Source organism: Natator depressus, chromosome 7 (assembly GCF_965152275.1).
Source record: "Natator depressus isolate rNatDep1 chromosome 7, rNatDep2.hap1, whole genome shotgun sequence".
In the NCBI taxonomy this organism is placed as follows: Eukaryota; Metazoa; Chordata; order Testudines; family Cheloniidae; genus Natator; species Natator depressus.
Window position 1 is genome coordinate 74,485,711 of NC_134240.1, and position 23,906 is coordinate 74,509,616.

General features: G+C 41.0%; 1 protein-coding gene across 9 annotated transcripts in view; it reads right to left on the reverse strand.

Moving 5' to 3' along the window:
- The window catches only part of CCSER2 (coiled-coil serine rich protein 2), a 131,075-nt gene that overhangs the window by 40,407 nt on the left and 66,762 nt on the right, over positions 1 to 23,906 (reverse strand). For all 9 annotated transcript variants that reach the window (XM_074958782.1, XM_074958781.1, XM_074958787.1 and 6 more), the window contains exon 7: positions 2,986 to 3,069. In XM_074958782.1, coding sequence (XP_074814883.1) covers positions 2,986 to 3,069 — 84 coding nt within the window. The remainder of the gene's footprint in view (positions 1 to 2,985; positions 3,070 to 23,906) is intronic.

Consider the following 23,906-nt stretch of genomic DNA (forward strand, 5'->3'; position numbering starts at 1 on the left):
CGCGTAACTAGCTCAAAAGAGGACCACAGTACAAGGAGCAGAAATACAATTACATTGCACAGAGTGCCTGAAACATAAGTATTTTAGGTCCCAGTCTTGCTGTTGGCTTGTGTAGGTGTCTCCTTGCATCGATGCTGATCCCTACTGACTTAAATGGAACTCCACAAAGGAGCAAGAGTCCATCTGTGCAGAGCCAGCTATTGGACTATTTTCTAAAATGCAGGTCCTTTCCAGTACATAGCCAAATCTAAGAAATAGTCCTCTAATTTTGTTTGTTTCCTATTTCTGGTCCATTTTTTAAAAAAAAACCTATACTATCAGTTTCTTGCAGCTGCAGCCTGTAGATACTGGTGGATTTTATATCAATTTTAAGTGAAACATACTACAGTGATGGATAACACTATAAAAGATTTTTTTTTTATAAAGCAGCACCCAAAACACATACCAGATCAACCCAAATCGAAAAGGAAAACCAGATCTATTTTGGGCCACTCAACTTTGTCAGTGTCCCTTTTAAATATCATAGAATCATAGAATATCAGGGTTGGAAGAGACCTCAGGAGGTCATCTAGTCCAACCCCTGCTCAAAGCAGGACCGATCCCCAATTAAATCATCCCAGCCAGGGCTTTGTCAAGCCTGACCTTAAAAACTTCTAGGGAAGGAGATTCCACCACCTCCCTAGGTAACGCATTCCAGTGTTTCACCACCCTCCTAGTGAAAAAGGTTTTCCTAATATCCAACCTAAATCTCCCCCACTGCAACTTGAGACCATTACTCCTTGTTCTGTCATCTGCTACCACTGAGAACGGTCTAGAGCCAACCTCTTTGGAACCCCCTTTCAGGTAGTTGAAAGCAGCTATCAAATCCCCCCTCATTCTTCTCTTCTGCAGACTAAACAATCCCAGTTCCCTCAGCCTCTCCTCATAAGTCATGTGTTCCAGACCCCTAATCATTTTTGTTGCCCTCCGCTGGACTCTTTCCAATTTTTCCACATCCTTCTTGTAGTGTGGGGCCCAAAACTGGACACAGTACTCCAGATGAGGCCTCACCAATATCGAATAGAGGGGAATGATCACGTCCCTCAATCTGCTGGCAATGCCCCTACTTATACATCCCAAAATGCCATTGGCCTTCTTGGCAACAAGGGCACACTGTTGACTCATATCCAGCTTCTCATCCACTGTCACCCCTAGGTCCTTTTCTGCAGAACTGCTGCCGAGCCATTTGGTCCCTAGTTTGTAGCGGTGCATTGGATTCTTCTGTCCTAAGTGCAGAACTCTGCACTTGTCCTTGTTGAACCTCATCAGATTTCTTTTGGCCCAATCCTCCAATTTGTCTAGGTCCCTCTGTATCCTATCCCTACCCTCCAGCGTATCTACCTCTCCTCCCAGTTTAGTGTCATCTGCAAACTTGCTGTGGGTGCAATCCACACCATCCTCCAGATCATTTATGAAGATATCGAACAAAACCGGCCCCAGGACCGACCCTTGGAGCACTCCACTTGATACCTGCTGCCAACTAGACATGGAGCCATTGATCACTACCCGTTGAGCCCGACAATCTAGCCAGTTTTCTATCCACCTTATAGTCCATTCATCCAGCCCATACTTCTTTAACTTGCTGGCAAGAATACTGTGGGAGACAGTGTCAAAAGCTTTGCTAAAGTCAAGGAACAGCACGTCCACTGCTTTCCCTTCATCCACAGAGCCAGTTATCTCGTCATAGAAGGCAATTAGATTAGTCAGGCATGACTTGCCCTTGGTGAATCCATGCTGACTGTTCCTGATCACTTTCCTCTCCTCTAAGTGCTTCAGAATTGATTCCTTGAGGACCCGCTCCATGATTTTTCCAGGGACTGAGGTGAGGCTGACTGGCCCATTTCAAACAGTTGACAAGAAGGTGTGAGTAATGTTACTCACACCTTCTTGTCAACTGTTTGACATGGGCCATCCTGATTAACATACAAAAGTTTTTTTTCTCCTGCTGATAATAGCCCACCTTAATTGATTACTCTTGTTAGAGTTGTTATGGCAACCCCCATTTTTTCATGTTCTGTGTGTGTGTGTGTGTGTGTGTGTGTGTGTATATATATCTCTATCTAGCTACCTACTGTATTTTCCACAACATGCATCTGACGAAGTGGGCTTTAGTCCACAAAAGCTTATGCTCAAATAAATTTGTTAGTCTCTCAGGTGCCACAAGTACTCCTCATTCTTTTTAATTACACTGTGATCATACTTGAAAATAAAATAGTGTTCTATTTTACAGAAGTAATGAAAACTTGGCAATGAGACTACAATTTAGCACTCATTAAAATGCTTGTGGAGAAGTGGAGAGATGACCATATTTGGGAAAGATCCTCTGATGGTGTAAATTGTCATAGTTTCTAAGGACTGGCTCCTTCCTGTGAACATTATGGGACAAAAAGAGCAGCAAATGCTTAGGATAAATACAATCTATAAAATTAAAACCAAGAACTTCACATGCCATTATTGTAACATGTCCACTGCAAATATGAAAAGGCATATTTTTTTCAATAATTAACTTGTGTGTCAATTTGCACTCTGTTTTAAAGATTCAAGCGGGCCATTTTACTTGAACAAACTTTAGATGCTATAAAAACAGGTCAACAGCTTTTGGGGTTTGTTTGTTTTGAAGTGTAGGAATTAAGGTGTAACAAAATACTACACAAGAAATTGTAAAATATATACTGTGTACCTTATTTGCAAGATATACTGCCATATGCAAGAATATAATTTGTCCATTTGTGGCGTAGCTATTAAAGAACTAAAGAGGTAATTTATTACAATGTCAAAGAATGTATTACTTCACTGAGCTGATAGGACCATTATAAATATAAGAACTGTTTCTCACCTCAGCTTTATACTGGCTTATTTGATCTGGAAGTGCTAACTTTACAATTATATACAATACCGACAGAAACAAAGTTATGCTATTCTGCAATACAATCAATGTCAATTTACCTTATATATAGGCTCAACATCCTGTGGTTCTGGGCTTGATGGTATTGAGAGTGGGATGTCCTGAAGAGAGACATTCTCATCATTCTGCCAGAGAAAAGGAAAGAAACTTTCCTAAAATTCTGTTTATTTGCTGAATAGCTAGTTCCCAAAGTCAGTTTCAGACACCAAAGTATAAAAATTGTGAGCCTTGCTATTATATTAAGAGAGTTGAGATTAACTTTTTCGATACCACTTAAGAAGTCATGCAATGAACAAGAATCAAGAGCTACATTTCAAAACTAAAACAAGCTTTATTAAAAAAAAAAAAGTGAAACCCCTAACATGCTTTTTTAGATCACATTCATGACATTCTTCCTTGCACCACCATTTGCATTGCATTTCCACTATTCTTACAAAGCAAAATAAATTGCAATTATGAAGTTTTGGAACAAAATGTATTTTTAACGCTGTGACACTGTACTTATATTTACTATTGTACTGTTTAGCTAATACCATCTCTTCACTTACAATTCATGCCTTATAGAAGGATGGTCTGTCAAAACATCTCTAATAATACTAACAGTGAACCACATACATGTGCTATAACTCAGAACAAGAAACCTGGTCCCCAATGGTTCCAAATACCTGTTCAGAAAAATTAGTGAGAGGGACACAGTGGAGTGGTGGACCAAAGAGCCCTGAAATAGCATACCATGTTATTGAAAACCAGGCTACATTTGCAATGTTTCACTTTTCAGAATCCCATGCATCTGTCTCTATTTAAGAGTCGCAATAATTAGGCAAAAATATAACATGTCTGACCAATATTAAAATGTGACTCACACCTAAGTTATACTAAAATAGTTCTTACCTCAACTGGGGATTATTTCTTAAACTTAAATATTTTTGCTTGTTAATAGGTTGACTAATACATAATGAATCCACAACTATCAGACCCTAATTTTTTTTTAAAATCAGCCCAATATGATGCAGAGTGAGAGAGCACATTTTATTTTTAGCACTGCATTCTGAAATTAAGCACAGTCAGTACAACTACAAAGATCCTGAAAAGATGACAAAAGATAATTGCATGACTGCTTCCTGAAGCATTTAAACAGCCATGACAAACAGCTGATAATGTGAAATGCTCTGTACCAGTGATACTCAGTCTTAAAAAGCCAGTTATGTCAAAGAATAAATCAGACAAAATCATTGGAGAGAGAGTCTCATGTCACGTTACCACATTTGTATTACGTTTCATATGTTGTCTCAAATCACTACACAACACCACAACACAAACATTACAATGCAACACACTATTTTAAGGTTCTTCAAGGCTTCTCTCCTGCTCCCATGCTATGGAGAAAAAGGGCTCTCTTTCTGCCTAGCTCATTAGCTTCTGAAAGGGAAGGGGATTATTTGTGGTTGCTATCCTGGTCACTCGGAAGGATGAAGACTGATCCTGTTTGTTTCTCGATATTTGCTCAGTGATCCACACATGCCTCAGATAGCATTTGGAGAACTCATATGATCTGCATTTCCTTCAATCTGCTTGTAACCAGGCAAAACAAAGAGTTCTGGTCACACTACTAGATTTCATGAGTGCAAATGTACCTCTATAGCCACAGACTGATTAAACAAACTGAATGGATCTTACTAAAATAATTACCATGGATATGCGTGTTTTTCCCCGTAATGTGAATTACTTCCCATAGAATTTTGCTATTAAATTACACAGAGCACTTGTCACTGAATGAAGAGAGGTCTTCAGATGCTTTTATAAAAATTAGCAAAAAAGTTATATGGAAGAAATTACAATGTAGTTTGAACTGGTAAAGTATTTTTATGAGATTCTCCTTTATATGTTTGCTTCTCCATTTGCCAGTATCCACTGGCAGCAGCAGCCATACATCACAACCCTCAGCATCCTTAAACACCATGTAGAAAATACCACATATTTTTTTAAAAAATGGTTTTGTTATAATAAAGTTTAAATTGAATTTACACTTGCAGGATACAACCCTGCTCCTTACAATGACGTCTCTTCTGCTCTTTTTACCGTCCGACTATTGATCCTCAGAAGGGTCAAATTTCATTTCAGCTTTTCTTACTGAAGGCTTTTGACCACTTGGTGGAGACTGTAATTTATCTTAAACCTCACAGGGCATATAGAGTACCATTCACTTCACCAGCTGTTGCTAGTTCCTTCTGTGCAGCTTGTCACCTGTGCAATATGCTCATATGGGCAGATAATGGTCCACTTTGATTAAGATATTTGTAGGATGATTTTTAAAGGAATAAAGTACTGCTAGGCCTCAGTAAGAAGCAAGCAGTATCTGGTGGATTTCATTACACGGCAAATGCCTTTTAAATGTTATGTTAAATGGTTATGCCTTTCCCCGTAGTTATATGCACTTAGGAGAAAGGGTACACAAAGAAACAGGTATCAGTTTATGCATGGGAAAAGAAAACTATTATAGAAAATTCAACGTACAATTTAAAATTAATTTGCATACATGTTAAAAAAGACTGTCAAAGGGGCCTCGAATAATTCTTGTCACCCGCAGATGCAGACAACTAAAGAGGAATTCTAGTTAAAACTACTGACTTCATTACAAAAGGAATTAACGTGTGTAGGATATGTCACATCAGCAACAAAAGGTTTGTATGTGTTATAGTTTTTTTAAGCCCTATCATACACTTTTATATTTTCAGAATCAAAGCAAAATGCAAGTTCATTTTCATTGCTCTTCCCATGATTAGATGAGTCACTTCCAATGCTTACAGTACACAGGTCTAACAATATATGTCCACTGGAACCTCAGCACCCTATTCTGCACAATAATGACTACAAATACAGTTATTTTAGAAGGAGTTCACTGTTTTCCTGCTTCCCTCTTTTCTTTTTAGCTGTATTGCCAACATGAAAAGTTTAGCACCAGAAGGAGCACCATTTTCCCTATGTAAAGAAAGGGAGCTTCAAACAGGATTAGCAAGAATAACTACAACTAGCTATTAAGGTATACTACATTTTGACTGGGTAGATATAATATGTAGTCATGTGTCACCTTTTGGGAAATTTGAACAACAATGTAAACCTTTATTTTCAGAAATATGTAATAATGCATAAAATGAAGCTGTTCTCTTATGCGGTCATGTAACATTGGACCTAAGTTTAGTAAGTCAACCACCAACATATCAAACAGCAACACGCATACATACATAAGTTCTTTATTCAACTGACATTTTCTAAATAACTGGAATATTTTATTACTTATCGAGGAATATCAAAAGGTTAAATGTATATTTTTCTAACAGATGTGTGTAAATATAATTAGGCTAGTCACATTTGTGCCTAATGTAGCTACTCAATAAAACACTTCTTTGCAATGAGGACCGCTTCAGTACAATTTGATGTAAATCCAAAGAAACTCAAAAACAAATACTTTCCAAATATGCCTAATTTGAGTTTTACATAATAAAAACCGAATCAGCAGCAACACAAGACAATTTTACCTAATTTCCTTAATTGAAAGTTGATTCTGGAAAGTGGTGCTGTTAGAGAAAACAGAAAATTAATCCAATACTATTTGTAACTATTTTCTAATTAATTTAAAATGCGTGATAAACAGCTTATAAATCTCCATTTCCAGTAGTCCTATTATGATTACTTCTGACATTTATTCAAGTTTAGACAAGGAAACACACTAATTGTGTTTCTGTTCTACACACTGGAATGTCTCACATTTAATTAGCCACGTAGAAAGCTGAAAACTGAACCTATAATACAGAAACTGTTTCTACACAGCCCACAAATGACATTGATTGCATTGATACTTAAACCAAGCAATCTCTGTTTTGACAAAAGATCGATCATTGCTGCTTTATATCCACATCCTTCTGTTTAAGGACTGTCCTTTTCTGTTGGCTATGACTACCAGTAATCTGAGACACTCGTTTTCCATACATATTTTCAATTTAATTATTTTTGTTGGGATTTTTCTCTTCCAATTTGTTTTACTGGACTTTTACGTCCTGACTCAACAAGGTACTTAAGCATGCGGCTAACTTTTAGGAGCCCCGTTGCAGTCAACTGGACTAGTCATGTGCTTAAAGTTAGGTATGTATTAAAGTACCTTGCTGAAACCAGAGCCTCAGAGCTGTAATCAGAAGTGGTCCCAAGTAAGTCATGACACTTGGAAAAGTATCCACACATCTTATCTATAGCGATAAAATCATAATATATGTGCTCTCCCCCTCCATCTTCCTATTGGAAAAACTAACACAGTTAAAAGACAAAAGGCTGCCCCTGCACTCACTCCTCTTAATTGCTACATTTCTGAAGAGCAACATCCATATTTTCATAAATCACTTTTGCCACTTTACGTGCAATGTGTTTATTTTGTACAACAATACAAGTTTGGTGACAACAGAGTAAGACTCAAAAGGCACAGTTCTTTTACAGTGCCCTGGGATTAAATCTAAGCAGTCAGTTCTCATCAGTTTAAATGAAGAATTGAGCTGACTTCCATTTTGCAATCACAATGGCTATTACTCAGAGTGGCACTTGAATTTATTCATGACATTTTTATTTCAGTTTTAAAGTGGAATATGAAGCAGTGAGTCTACAACCCACACAGAAAGTTAATTTCATTCCAAAGAAATCTGCATTTTTGTTAAGGGTCACATTACAGCTCAGCTGATTTTATTGTCTTAGAATGGCGTTAATGAATGTTATGGGTTTAATTTTAAATGCTATACACCTAGATGTAATACTTAACAGCCCTTTGTTTCAGAAATTTAAATTTTCTCTTATGCAACTTACGTCACTCTAAATGATTTAGTGTACTTTTACAATATATTTGAAGTATATATAACAAATATTGAAGTGCTGATTTAAAATTTTCAAGCCTGCATCTGTAATTGTCACATCTATACTTTAGGGTGGGAAGAAGTATTTAATATAAAATATTGGTGGTTAATAACAGAGTGCTTTACTTGCCTCTAATTCTGATTTCCCCTAAGATGCCATAAAAAACCCATTTGACTAAAACTGTGCAGGTCACATCCCTGAATAGGCACGAAGACACAATAAGTAAGATCTGGCCTCCCATTTCTTTTTTGGACTATAATTTTTTAGAGAGAGAAGGTGGGTGAGGTAATATCTTTTATTGGACCAACTTCTCTTGGTGAGACACACAAGCTTTCCCTATTTGATATTGAAAATATTACCATTCAATTTACTTGACACATGTAACAGTGTGCCTTCTGCTATTTCATTTAGTTTGGTACTTGATATATAATTTTTTACTTTTTTTTAATATGCGTCTACACTGAGAAGCAATACATTTAATAAGAGAGGAAAAAGTACTTTAAAAACATTTACACTGTTATTCCATTCCTTTCAAAAAGAAAAAAAAAAGTAAAATCTCTAAAAGACCAGGAGAGTTAGAAGACAGACGTCGTCCTCCTCATAATAAGCCATCATAAATTAATAGATCTCAGAGTCCATACCGATTACCACCTTAGTCAGGTAAACTAATCATTACACCTTGGGGATTCTCTGCAAAAATCTGATTATACTAATTAAAATACAGTACTGAAATTTGCAGTTTGTACAGAGATTGAAAATGTTTGTCAGTTTCCTGCTCTTGTATGAGGCTAAGCTTTTGAAGCTTTCAGCAGAGAAAGGCAAATATAGGGCTAAGGTAAAATCTAACTACCATAATTTGCATTAGTTTCACTTGGACCATTTACCTATTTTCTCTTTGCAGCCTACAAAACTAGAGGAGATCTATTCATTAAGGTTCCAATTCAGCAAATCAATGGGACTAGTCACATGCTTAAAGTTAGGCACATGCTTAAGTATCTTGTTGAATCAGAACCCCAGACTGCTAGAGAATAATGAGGCTATTTGGGATCATCAGTTAAAATCAAGAATTCTTTGGAAAGCATACCATACCTAAATACATTACTATTCCTCTAAACTTTGCAATTTACCAATCACAGAAGTCTTGTGCTCCACTCAAATAAACAAACTAGTGACTTCAGTTTAAGTTTTTAATTTATTTTTTTACTAAAATTTCATCTTGTTGATAGAAATAATAGTGGTTGAATTCAAATTGATGTCACTGTATACTTAACAATTAACCAAATAAAGTGTATCTCAAATCTCAATTTCCTGTTCTTTAGTGTGACATATTTAGTTATTTATACATGCAGTGCACTCCATTTATAAAAATCAACTCCATATAGTCATTAAAACCACTGGGACAAAGTCATTCCTATACGAACTAAAATACTCTGCTCGTAAGAATCTACTGGGACAGATGTGATTCTTATAAAAGGAGTGTCTGTTTGTTTGTTTCAGGGAAGCCTGGCTGTTTAAAAATAGCCAGAGCTCCGCGAACCAGCTGAGTGGCGGCGGACCAGCTCAGCAGCGGGGAACAGCAGAGCAGCACACAGCAGGAGTTTGCCTGGGAGTTCGCCTGGGGTGAGCCCAGTGAGGCTTACATCTTGCCAGCTTCTCTGAGGAAGCTCATAGTAGGAAGGTGATATGGAGGGGGGGTGTTCAGCTATTGTGACCTGCACTGGATGTGCCATGTTTGTCTTTCTTCCACAGGACAGAAGCGACTTTGTCTGTACAAAATGCAAGCTAGTATCCATATTGGAAGAGAAGACTGAATGTCTGGAGCAACAGATATCGACCCTGCGTTGCATACGAGAATCTGAGGATTTCCTGGACAAAAGTCAGGATATGCTTCTACGGGCACAAAGCTCTGAAGATTTAGAGCAGGTTGCACAGCGGAGCCAAGAGGCCAGTGAAGAAGCTTGGCAACATGTGACCTCCAGAAGAAGAAGGGGGAATGTCCGGGTACCAGCAACGCAGACACAGGTAAGTAACCGTTTTCATGTTCTCTCCACAGGTACCATTGTGGAGAGTGGACCAGATGATACGTCTGGGGGGAGAAAGCAGAAGGAGACTCCGCTGGTTGGAAGGCATGAGATGCGATGTCCTGAGGTTGGGGGTTCCACGACCACCACTCCCAAGAGAAGGAGGCGGGCGGTGGTGGTCGGGGACTCTCTCCTCAGGGGGACTGAGTCATCTATCTGCCGCCCTGACTGGAAAAACAGAGAAGTCTGCTGCTTGCCAGGGGCTAAGATTAGCGATGTGACGGAGAGACTGCCGAGACTCATCAAGCCCTTGGATCACTACCCCTTCCTGCTTCTCCATGTGGGCACCAATGATACTGCCAAGAATGACCTTGAGCGGATCACTGCAGACTACGTGGCTCTGGGAAGAAGGATAAAGGAGTTTGAGGCGCAAGTGGTGTTCTCATCCATCCACCCCATGGAAGGAAAAGGCCGGGGTAGGGACCATCGAATCGTTGAAGTCAACGAATGGCTACGCAGGTGGTGTCGGAGAGAAGGCTTTGGATTCTTTGACCATGGGATAGTGTTCCATGAAGGAGGAGTGCTGGGCAGAGACGGGCGCCACCTAACGAAGACAGGGAAGAGCATCTTTGCGAGCAGGCTAGCTAACCTAGTGAGGAGTGCTTTAAACTAGGTTCACCGGAGGAAGGAGACCAAAGCCCTGAGGTAAGTGGGCAAGCGGGACACTGGGAGGAAGCACAGGCAGGAACGTCTGTGAGGGGAGGGCTCCTACCTCATACTGAGAATGAGGGGCAATCAGCAGGTTATCTCAAGTGCCTATATACAAATGCACAAAGCCTTGGAAACAAGCAGGGAGAACTGGAGGTCCTGGTGAAGGCAAGGAATTATGACGTGATTGGAATAACAGAGACTTGGTGGGATAACTCACATGACTGAAGTACTGTCATAGATGGTTATAAACTGTTCAGGAAGGACAGGCAGGGCAGAAAAGGTGGGGAAGTAGCACTGTATGTAAGGGAGCAGTATGACTGCTCAGAGGTCCAGTATGAAACTGCAGAAAAACCTGAGTGTCTCTGGATTAAGTTTAGAAGTGTGAGCAACAAGAGTGATGTAGTGGTGGGAGTCTGATATAGACCACCGGACCAGGGGGATGAGGTGGATGAGGCTTTCTTCCGGCAACTCACAGAAGCTACTAGATCGCACGCCCTGGTTCTCATGGGCGACTTTAATCATCCTGATATCTGCTGGGAGAGCACTACAGCGGTGCACAGACAATCCAGGAAGTTTTTGGAAAATGTAGGGGACAATTTCCTGGTGCAAGTGCTGGAGGAGCCAACTAGGGGGAGAGCTTTTCTTGACCTGCTGCTCACAAACCGGGAAGAATTAGTAGGGGAAGCAAAAGTGGATGGGAACCTGGGAGGCAGTGACCATGAGTTGGTCAAATTCCGGATCCTGACACAGGGAAGAAAGGTAAGCAGCAGAATACAGACCCTGGACTTCAGGAAAGCAGACTTCGACTCCCTTAGGGAACTGATGGGTAGGATCCCCTGGGGGAATAACATGAGGGGGAAAGGAGTCCAGGAGAGTTGGCTGTAATTCAGAGAATCCCTATTGAGGTTACAGGGACTAACCATCCCGATGTGTCGAAAGAATAGTAAATATGGCAGGCGACCAGCTTGGCTTAACAGTGAAATCCTTGCGGATCTTAAACATAAAAAAGAAGCTTACAAGAAGTGGAAGATTGGACAAACGACCAGGGAAGAGTATAAAAATGTTGCTCGGGCATGTAAGGAATGAAATCAGGAGGGCCAAATCGCACCTGGAGCTGCAGCTAGCAAGAGATGTTAAGAGTAACAAGAAGGGTTTCTTCAGGTATGTTGGCAACAAGAAGAAAGCCAAGGAAAGTGTGGGCCCCTTACTGAATGAGGGAGGCAACCTAGTGACAGAGGATGTGGAAAAAGCTAATGTACTCAATGCTTTTTTTGCGCCTCTGTCTTCATGAACAAGGTCAGCTCCCAGACTGCTGCGCTGGACAACACAGCATGGGGAGTAGGTGGCCAGCCCTCTGTAGAGAAAGAAGTGGTTAGGGACTACTTAGAAAAGCTGGACGTGCACAAGTCCATGGGGCCGGATGCGTTGCATCCGAGAGTGCTAAAGGAGTTGGCGGCTGTGATTGCAGAGCTATTGGCCATTATCTTTGAAAACTCATGGCGATCGGGGGAAGTTCCGGACGACTGGAAAAAGGCTAATGTAGTGTCCATCTTTAAAAAAAGGGAAGGAGGAGGATCCTGGGAACTACAGGCCAGTCAGCGTCACCTCAGTCCCCGGAAAAATCATGGAGCAGGTCCTCAAGGAATCAATCCTGAAGCACTTACACGAGAGGAAAGTGATCAGGAACAGTCAGCATGGATTCACCAAGGGAAGGGCATGCCTGACTAATCTAATCGCCTTCTACGATGAGATTACTGGTTCTATGGATGAAGGGAAAGCAGTGGACGTGCTGTTCCTTGACTTTAGCAAAGCTTTTGACATGGTCTCCCACAGTATTCTTGTCAGCAAGTTAAAGAAGTATGGGCTGGATGAATGCACTATAAGGTGGACAGAAAGTTGGCTAGACTGTCGGGCTCAACGGGTAGTGATCAATGGCTCCATGTCTAGATGGCAGCCGGTATCAAGTGGAGTGCCCCAAGGGTCGGTCCCTGGGCCGGTTTTGTTCAATATCTTCATAAATGATCTGGAGGATGGTGTGGATTGCACTCTCAGCAAATTTGCGGATGATACTAAACTGGGAGGAGTGGTAGATACGCTGGAGGGGAGGGATAGGATACAGAGGGACCTAGACAAATTGGAGGATTGGGCCAAAAGAAATCTGATGAGATTCAACAAGGATAAGTGCAGGGTCCTGCACTTAGGACGGAAGAATCCAATGCACCGCTACAGACTAGGGACCGAATGGCTAGGCAGCAGTTCTGCGGAAAAGGACCTAGGGGTTACAGTGGACGAGAAGCTGGATATGAGTCAGCAGTGTGCCCTTGTTGCCAAGAAGGCCAATGGCATTTTGGGATGTATAAGTAGGGGCATTGCCAGCAGATTGAGGGACGTGATCATTCCCCTCTATTCGATATTGGTGAGGCCTCATCTGGAGTACTGTGTCCAGTTTTGGGCCCCACACTATAAGAAGGATGTGGAAAAATTGGAGAGAGTCCAGCGAAGGGCAACAAAAATGATTAGGGGTCTGGAACACATGACTTATGAGGAGAGGCTGAGGGAACTGGGATTGTTTAGTCTGCGGAAGAGAAGAATGGGGGGGGGGGATTTGATAGCTGCTTTCAGCTACCTGAGAGGTGGTTCCAAAGAGGATGGTTCTAGACTATTCTCAATGGTAGAAGATGACAGGACAAGGAGTAATGGTCTCAAGTTGCAGTGGGGGAGGTTTAGGTTGGATATTAGGAAAAACTTTTTCACTAGGAGGGTGGTGAAACACTGGAATGCGTTACCTAGGGAGGTGGTAGAATCTCCTTCCTTAGAAGTTTTTAAGGTCAGGCTTGACAAAGCCCTGGCTGGGATGATTTAATTGGGGATTGGTCCTGCTTTGAGCAGGGGGTTGGACTAGATGACCTCCTGAGGTCCCTTCCAACCCTGATATTCTATGATTCTATGAATGTGTTGTATTTCTAAATAAAAAGAATGGGGCCAATTAAATCAGGCTAAAAAAAAAAATCTTACCTCCAACTAGGATGAGTTCTGTCCAAGATCACACTGTGAAAATGAATTAAGGTAAACTGCATTTTGTTTGGATGAGTCACCATTAATGAGAATCCCTAACCCAAATAACTACCTCATCCATTAACACCTTAAAAGCTAACAGTAAAAACACACCAACAAAACCCACATCTATACGTTTCTCATAACACCAAATCGCAAGTAGAACTGAATAAAGATACTTATACTGTTTACATATAAAACTTTCATGAAATATGTTTCATAATGTATTCGAGAATAAAATATTTTAAGACAATTGTTTTGGTCTTTTAGCCCCTTTGTTATTAATGCTGTCTGTACTGTGATCTTTCATGCACATTAATCAGTGAAAGAAGGTAAAAATCTGCCACTCCTGGGTTGCATATTTTCTCATAAGAAACCTGTAAGTTTCCATACAAACAAGAATATGCATCCAAACAAAAAAAAACTAGCACCAACATCACATCTGAGTTCTCTCATCCAAGAGTTGAGAAGTGGACTAGCCTATAGCATTTTATGGATCTAACTAGCCCAAAGTACCATGCCTTTTAATTTGTTAGGAGTAGGCTTCATAGTTCACATGATGGGGTTTTAAGACTGTTGCAGTCATGCAACAATAAAAAAACCCAACACTTCTGAATAGAAGCAGATTACTTCAATTATTTCATATTACTGTTATTTCTGATAGATTGTTTTAAAAGAAATTTCAGATCTCCGTTATACATCATAAAGTAGTAAAAATAGGGCTCAAACCCATTTTCCCTTTTCCAGCTTCTAATTTTCTAAAGTTATTTGTTTGCTTATTTTAAGTCTTTTCAGTATAAATGGAAGGGCCAGTATAAACTGTAATTTCTAACACTTACAATTATAAAATATTGCCTTCAAATAGCAGAGAATAGCAGTTATGTTGTGTGCAATCAGCAGTGAAGTTGATATGCTCTGCTATTACCCAAAGTAGCAGTTATTTAACATGGAGGAGAAATAACAAAAAATATTGGACTCACTAATATGAAAACTGAATGAAGCATACGAGTTTCAATTACTGATTTCCATAGTGCTATTTTCTAACAAATTCTGAAGTATCCTATGGCTTTAAAAACTAACATCAAGAATACCTCTCCTTACCCAATTCACTAGTTTAACTAAAACTATATACAGTAGGCTTACCTAGAGAGCCAGCCTCTGAAGATCTGTGAAGCCTGTGATGTTCCCTGCTTATCTTGGGGGCCAAAAATATTCGGATTAATCTCAGTTTTCCTTGTGAAGACAGCCTTGAAAATAAGTCAACCATTGGAGTTGATGGTTTGCCTCATTTTTCATTAGCACTAGACTATCTACTTTGAGGTCCATGAAAAAACTCAACTACCATTCCCTTAATTTGAGAGGAACCCAGACAAATTCACAGCTGTGAGGGCAGCGTTGCTCAGGTTTGCTGCTGAAGGTTATGAGCTTGCTGCAAGCTGCTTTCCAGCAGGCCACTTGCAGCCATACTGGCTCTATAACTGACCAATCAGCATCAATGTCGAGCTACAAAGAAGGGCAGCTTGATAACAAGTAATCCACAAGACCATTTTACTTTCGTACACATAGCACAAGGAATTTAGCCATTCTAATCCTGACTCTGTAGCTCTAATCCAATCACCTTTAATCCAATCCAAACCTTTCTTAGGGGATGTCTACACTTAATCTCAGGAGCAATCGATCTAGCAGGGATCGATTTATCGGGTCTAGCGAAGATGCGATAAATCAACCGCCGAGCACTCTCCCGTCGATTCCAGGACTCCACCGGAGCGAGAGGTGCAGGTGGAGTCGACGAGGGGAGCGTCAGCAGTCCATTTGCCACAATAAGTAGATCTAAGTACGTTGACTTCAGCTACGTTATTCACATAGCTAAAGTTGCGTAACTTAGATCGATTCCCCCCCGCAGTGTAGGCCAGGCCTTAGTTTCCTCCATCCATAAAATCGGAAAAGTTACTTACCTTCAAGGGGTGTTATGATTAATTATTTGCTACAAGTTTTCCCAATTAGTTACTGTTGTTCTACCATTCTGCCAATTAGTTAACATATACAAAGTACTACAAAATCCTCCAGTGGCTGGGGGCTTATTGCTACCAGTCCTCTTGTTTATTTGAACCATTATCCCTTGTAAAACTCTAAATGTTAGCACTTCTACAGCAGTGTTTACCTGAAGATTTCCTAACATTTTCACATTTTTGATAATCTTAAATTTGGAATTGCCCCAATTTATCCACCTGAAAATCCTGAAGCCTATCCCAGTCCCACATATAATGGTGTAGATCAGTGGATCTCAAACTTTAGCAACCTGAGGACCCCCATTTTGATTTTAAAATTTTCGCAGACCCCCCCCACAAGCCCGCCACGCAGCCCCAGACCTCGCCCCCACTCCTCCTCTTCCCCCAAAGCACCAGCCCCAACCCCACCCCACCTCTTACTGCCCCCACTCCATCCCTGGCCCCCTCCTCTTTCCTGCCTCTTTCCACTCCCTCCCCCGAGTGCATCCCATCCCCGCTCTTCCCCCTCCCTCCAAGTGCCTCCTGCACACCGCTGAACAGCTGTTTCCCGGTGTGCAGGAGGCTGGGAGGGAGTGGGGAGGAGTTGATCAGCGGGGCCCCTGGACCCCAGTTTGAGAAACAGTGGTGTAGATGATGGATAGTCATCATTTATGTTGGAACAGAAGAAAACAAAGGCCCATTCAAAAATTCTGAAGCTTGGTTTTTTTGTTTTTTTTTTGAGCAGGGAAAGAAAAGTCTCTTGCCATAGTCTGCAGGAGAGACAAAAACAGCTATTACAAATACAGCAATCCTTAACTACATTCACCCCAATCCTGAAATACAATTAATCTTTAGACAATAAACATGTGTCAATTAAAAAAAACAACCAAGCCTCAGAACAGAAAGAATAAGTATCTTTGCCAGAATTGAGCAACATCACAAAGGAGCTTTGGGCATCTCATGAACAGAAAAAAAAAGTGCAACATTTCTGCATTGGAACAAGAGCCTTTCCTACTCCTCTTGTTGTGGAGGATATGGTGGCTCCACAGGACATAACTGGTCTCCCCTATGGATCCTCACCAACCTCCATTCTATTTTCCAGTGCATAATCTGTAGAGACCAGTTTCCATTTCATACTACCATTGCTTAGAATGTTCGAGGCTCTCATCATGCTGTGAAGAGGAATCAACATACGGATCAAAAAAACTTCCAGAGAAAAACAGTTCCGTTAATTTTGATCTTCCTAGATGTTTGAATCTCACACTAACTACAGCAAAACATTCTAGACTAGAAATGCAGATTGACACAAACACTAAACCTTTGTGCTTCTATCACTGATTTGTAAATCAACAGCATGCCCTACTTTGCAGTCTTCCCAACTTCTCAATTGAATAATTTATCTAAAAGATTCCTTTTTCTCTGAAGAAACGTTTCAAAGACACACAAATCATGACTATGCTGTCATTGCAAACCAAAAAGCCACCCAACCAACCAACTTCTGCTCTGATCTGTCATCCTGCTCTACTGCCATACCACTTACTTGTGAATGCCTAGATTGTGAAAAAAACTAAACATGAATATTTTCATAAGATAAGAGATTTAATAAGGAAGTGTTATAAACAGTATTACAAGCGTATGTTCAAAAAAAGTCATTGGAAAAAATGAAGAGCAGCAAAGGCTCCCATATAATTGAAAAAATATAAGTCGTATCGAAGGAAAGCACATTTTGTGGGTTCACGATACGGATAACAGGCATACACATCTGACTAGAGATAGGGCTGAATTAAGACAATAAAGGGGCCTAGGTACATCGCCGCATGTGGGTCTCTCTTTGACCTGTCACCGTGATGGGCTCAAATCCCCCTTACCAATTCCATCCTTTGTCCATATGGCCTATGTTGAATTCTTCGTATGTTTTCCAGTGAAGCTGAAAAAGTCAGAATTTCATTTTACACAGTGCAGTGTTGTTATCCCCCATTGTTCAATCAGCATCCATGAGGTCACAGACTAACACACACTGGGTGAAATGCTGTGGGGTAACTAGTACTGGTATCCCAGAAAAGTGACTTTAAGAACTTCTTGTTGAAATGAGGATTTTAAAAATTGGAAATTTTGAATCCAGAGGTGTATCGCTAGCAGAGTACACCAATGTTTCTTTATGGAATTTTTTTTTTTTTAATTAAAATACTTAAACTTGTTTTAAAATAAGGGTATTTGGCTAGACCACAATTGGTTGTTAGAGAAGAAACCAAGGCATTAAATTAATACAATACTATATTCAAGATGAAACTAGCTGCTGCTACTAGTCTGTTACGATCTAATGTATATACATAGGTGTGGTGGTGTGTGCTTCCCACACTTGCCTTGAAGGGGTTAACGTAGGCCAGATGGGCCAATTAACCTGTTAGGCTGCAAACAGGAGGACATTTAGACTGAGAAAAGCCCTAATCTGGGGGAGCTCCCCTTTGCAGGAAAAGGCAGGGCTTCTTTAAGGCCAGGGAGCTGGTAGTAGAAAGAGGCTGCAGGGAAAAGGGCTGTAGTCACTTTCCCTGGGACAAAGGAGAGAGAGGGATTTGGACCCAAACGGAGGAGTTTGTCTAGCACAGAGGTGGGCAAACTACAGCCCTCTGGCCATATCCGGCTGGCAGGATCCTCCTGCCCAGCCCCTGAGCTCCTGGCCTGGGAGGCTAGCCCCCGGCCCCTCCCCCGCAGCCCCAGCGCACCACGCCACCAGCGCAACGCTCTGGGCAGCCGGGCAGCGCAGTTACAGAGCTGCGGCCTGATCCAGTGCTCTAGACGGCACAGCGCAGTAAGGGGGCAGGGAGCAGGGGGGTTGGATAGAGGGCAGGGGAGTTGGGGGTGGTGGTCAGGGGGCAGGGCTGTGGATAGGGGTCAGAGTGGTCAGAGGGCAGGGAACAGGAGAGTTGGATGGGGCAGGGGTCCCCGGGGGGGGCAGTCAGGAAGGGGGGGGGTTGGATGGGGTGGCAGGGGGCAGTCAGGGGCAGGGGTTCTGGGGGTGGTCAGGGGACAGGGAGAAGGGGTGGTTGGATGGGGCAGGAGTCCCGGGGGGGGGCAAGTCAGGAGTGAGAGGGGGCGTTGGATGGGGTGGGGGGGGCAAGTCAGGAGTGAGAGGGGGCGTTGGATGGGGCGGCAGGGGGCAGTCGGGTGGAGGGTCCGGGGTGGTCAGCGGGGGTCAGATGGGGCAGGAGTCCTGGAGGAGCCGTCAGGGGGTGAGAAGCGGGGGCGGGGTCAGATAGGAGGCGGGGGCCAGGCCACGCCTGGCTGTTTGGGGAGACACAGCCTCCCCTAACTGGCCCTCCATACAATTTTGGAAACCCGATGCGGCCCTCAGGCCAAAAAGTTTGCTCGCCCCTGGTCTGGCAGATCCAGAGGAAAGGGGTTTAGCTGGAAGGGTGGAGAATACAAGCCTGGGATAGGCAAGTAGGAAGTAGCTGAGGGGATCAGCAGGAAGGTTTGTGGTTGCCCAGACCTTTGCTTCTGGAGATGGGGCCCTGGACTAGAACTCAGAGTAGAGGGCAGACTTGGGTTCCCCTACCAGTCACTGAGTGAGTGGCACAATCTGGGCAGTGAATTTGGAGGCTGTCTGAGACCATGTGTTCTTGCCACTGAGAGAGTGGCCCAGCCAGGGCTGCGGACTTACGGACTGCCTGGGACTGTGAGGAAGACCTGAATAGTACCCTAGAAGGGAAATACTCTTGTGACTTGGCCGGAGGGCTGAGCCACAAAGGTGACGCACTGCAGCTCCTGAAAAACAAGCGAGGGCTGCAGACCGAAAGTATGAGACAAGGGGCCAAGAAACCGCAAAAAGAAGGTGTCAGGCTAAAAGAGCTAATCCCAAAACAGACAGGAGGAGGCGCTCCAGCATAAAAGAGAGGTCCCTGTGAAAATAGGACATACCTTTTTCTTCTTTTGGGAGTATGGATAGGTTTTTCACACCATACTTTCATTTCAGAAGTAATAATGGATTTGAAAATCCTTGTCCTAGTGATTTGAAGTTGTTTTAAAAAAAAACAAAAACAAAACAAAAACCAGAGAACTCCATATTTAGTGTGTTAAATTTTCTTTGTCAATACTTATGCAAAAGTTTCTATGAACTTAGTACCTCAGTTAAATTTAAGTGAACAAAACTTAGCAGGTCAAACCTCATTACTGAATTTGTCTTATCTCCTATTTATCCAACTTACAAGAATATTGGTCTGATCTAGTATGGCAATTTCTGTGGTCCCTCTAGTCCAGTATTCTGTTTCTGACAGTAGGCAATACCAGATCTTTTGTAGGAAGGTGAAAGCAGACCCAGAATTGACAGTTATGGAATAACTTGCCCATACTGCATGTTTTTCCTATCTCCTATAGGATAGTGATTTCCTTGTGCTCTGAAGCATGACTGATTATATCCCTAATTTATTTTAATAGCCTGCCTGTATGTTCTCATTATCAATATAAAATGTTTAATTCTTTTTTTAACTCTATTGTGACCACAACAATACCTTGTAGCAATGAGTTCCACAGGTCAAGAGAATAGTACTTTTCTTCCTTAATAGCTTCTTATGAGGGACTGTGTCAAAGGCTTTTTGAAAGTCCAGACATATTAAAATAGTACGTTGTTTTACCCACTGTTTAATTAACATTTAAAACAATTCCAGTAGATGAGGCACAGTTTACTTTTAGAGAAATTGTGCTGTTTGTTTCTACCATATTGTGTTTATCTAGTTTGAATTCTATCATGTTAGAATTCTATCTTTAATGGTTTTAACCAATTTTCCTTTTATTAAGGTTCACTAGACTGCAATTCCCAAGATCAATCCAGCAGCTTTCTAAAATTAGGTACTTGCCATCCTCCAGTGCCCTTGTACAGTAGAATAACTTTAAAAAAAAAAAAGATTACCTATTGATATCAACAGTCCAGCCATTTTATTTTGAAGTTCCTTCAGAACCCTTGTGTGCAGCAATCTTTACTTATTGCTCTTTGCTTTATCAATTTGCTCCCTTTTTTGACACTTTAATCTGACAATACCTCAACTTCATTATTTGAAATGAGTAGTCTGGAGGCAGTGCTCTCCCCACCCGTGATGAAGACTGATGAAAAAAATCATGTGGTTTCTCCACAGTGTTCTATCTTCCTTAATTGCTCCCTTTGCTCTCCGGTAGTCCAGCAAACCCACTGATTCTTTCAAAAGACTTCCTACTTCTGACATACTTAATTTCACTCTTTCCCTTTCCCCAACCCCCTTCGGCTATTTGCTTTTCATATTCTGTCTTAGACATGTTAGTTTCCATCTTCCATTTCACCTGCCATAATTTATGGTCCTTCCTATTGGTTGAACTTCAGCTGGATTTCCATTGTCTGTTTGGCTCCAACTATGTTTTGAACCTTATTTAACCACAGTGTTCCTCCTCTTTCCCCTACTACTATTTTAGTTTAAGGGTATACCTCAACTTCTGTCAGAATTATGGGATTCTTAAGTAGCTGAGACTAAACATTTTAAGTCTAGTCGCATCTGACTCTAAGGTTTTTTTAACTGGTTTCTTGATTTTTTTTCAAAATTAATTTCCTAAAATGTAGTATTTCCAGTCTAGTTTGAAATATAATCCCTCCTGTGAGTATACTGAATATTATGCCCATTATTCTCTACTGCACATGCTCCACAAATACAAGAGAAGATAATGAAGACAAGCCATTTAGTAATGCTCACTGCATAACTTGTTTTTCCACAGAAAACCCATTTCAGATAGTTTATGAATAGCAACATTCTTATTTAGCAATGTTGCGTTTTCTGTTGCTTGATTTCTGATGATTTTCTCAGATAGAGAACCAGTCTTTTTTTCTTTCTTTTTTTTTTTTTTTTAAAGGCTAATACATAGGAATCGAATGGTTTTTGGTTTTAGTGGGGTTTTTTTCAGAATTCCACAGGGGACCAGCTAATCTAATAGAGAACACAGATTACTTTCTTAACAACGCTTCCTTAATCAGGTTTAGGTTTAAGTAAAATCATAGAATGATCGTAAGAAAAGTTTCAAATACAATATATTCTCAAAGGAAGTTTAACACTTGTTTCTGTTACTAGTATCTAAAGGTGAGCAGAAAGCAAGTGGCAGTTCTGTTTATTTCAGCAATAGGTGGTGAAGGTCAAGTTGTCAGGAACAAATAGGAAGGCATTCAACACCAATAACGCAAAATAAAAACTTTTAGCTACCCCTGAAGACTGGGACAACAGCTCTCACTCTACCTAAAATACTAGTATACCCTATAGTCACAACTAGCAAATCCCATTTTAACCAACATTTCACATAAATATTTCTTAATATATTACACAGTTTTTCAAAGTTTTGACAACTCAAAAAGATAATAAATTGATCAAGAAGAGTTTTGCAGGTGCTATGGCTTCACTTTTTTGCTGGGGTGTTTCAATGAAGTGTGCACCAGGTTTTTTGCAACAAGGTTATGTGCCAACTAGGAACTGAACTGAGGCCACTTCAGAACTGCCAAAGAACAATTAGGCTATGTTTACATTAAACACCTTACAGCATATCCTGTGTAGCCACTCTATGCCAACAGGAGAGAGCTTTCCCGTTGGCATAATTAAACCACCCCCAATGAGCGGCTGTAGCTCTGTCGACAGGAAAGCGCTGTCCACACCGGTGCTTCTGTCAGTGCAACTTATGTTGGTCAGGGGGTGTTTTTTTTCACACCCCTGACCAACAAAAGTTTTACCCACAAAAGTGCTAGTGTAGACATCGCCTTACACTATTGATTCCTACCTACCAGTGCCAAATCTGAAGCAATGCTTTTAGAGGTAAAAGTTTCCGTATCCCATTAGCAATCTCTTGAAAACCCAGGCATCATTAAAACTATTTTGAAAGCTTTTAAGAGTCAGGGAATGCAACATTTTAGACAGCATATCACATTTTCTTAACTCCTTCACAAATTTACATGTGTATGTATTTTAATTTTATATTTGAATAACCAAAAGATTAGCCTTTGGTACAGCAGTGTATGTGAAACAATTAGTGGAGCCTGTCCTACAAACCCAGGTTTAGAGTGATAATTAAATGTGATCAGCTGTAGTCACGCAAAAGCCACGTTGGAGGTTATTGCTCTTACAATAAAGTAGACTTCCCACGAATGACGAGAAATAACTTTCAAAAGAGGGGTGTTACCTAAGTCTAGAGTCAAATATATTGTTGTTGAACTGCTATGCAATATGCAAGCCTAGCCAGGGAGGGGCAACTAAGCAAATCATCTCCTATAAACTGAGTCATAGCAAAAATGAAAGCTACAGTTCACAATTCACACAGCTTAGGCCATAGAGAACAGAAAGCTTTGTATTCTTTCATACGGCTTTGAAGAGCCTAGAGTTGAGAGAGATTTAATTCAAAAGTATATATCCCTGAATGATTACCGCACCACTCACAAGGTATAATGAGGACACTAAAAGGGGCAAAATTTTCCACACACACCTAAGTGACTTAGGACCCTAAGTCACAGTGAAGGCCAATGGGCACTTTTGCAAATTTTGCCCAAGAATCCATTTTGAGAGGACTCTGACACTTCTTAGATCTGTAGACACAACAATATCTGACAGGTTACAGTGAGCCTTACCTATGTCTAAAATTAAGAAAAAATTTCAAATATTAAAATTAAATGGAAAAGAAAATTAAGAAAAGTGACAGTATTTAGGCTAATACAGCGATATTTTCCCACATTTCAGAAAAGTTTCTGGCAGATCTCCCAGCTCTGCTAATCTGTTCACAAGATCTGTTCCTAAAACTTTGTCGAATAGTTAATGGGAGCTGGAGTAGGATGAGAAATGCGGGCGTGGGAGGCACAACAGCCAGTCAAGGGAGCTGTTGGAGGTGGTGGGCAATGTTGGTGTAAGGGTTCTAGTATGATACATGCCGCAATCCTTTGTTTCCATAGCTATTCTAACACACTAGTTCAATGGTACATCAGGGTTAGAGAGTTAGTTCAGGGTGAGGAGGGAAGTAATAGAAAAATTTTGTTGCTAATGTTATAAATAAAACTTCTGTTTACTCTTGGATCTGAAACTAGGTTAGACTGTCAGAAAATTTTAGATTTTACTGTCCTAAGTCAACTACAAATGTGAGTCTTCAACAGCTTCCTTTACAATGCATTTTAAAATCTAATTGGGATATTGTGTGTATGCGATACAGTAGTTCTTTGTACATAATCAAATGTCTTTAAATGAAATAATCTTATCAACATCTTCTGCTGCAGCTTTTAACATCCAATTGGGGGACGCACACACAATTCAT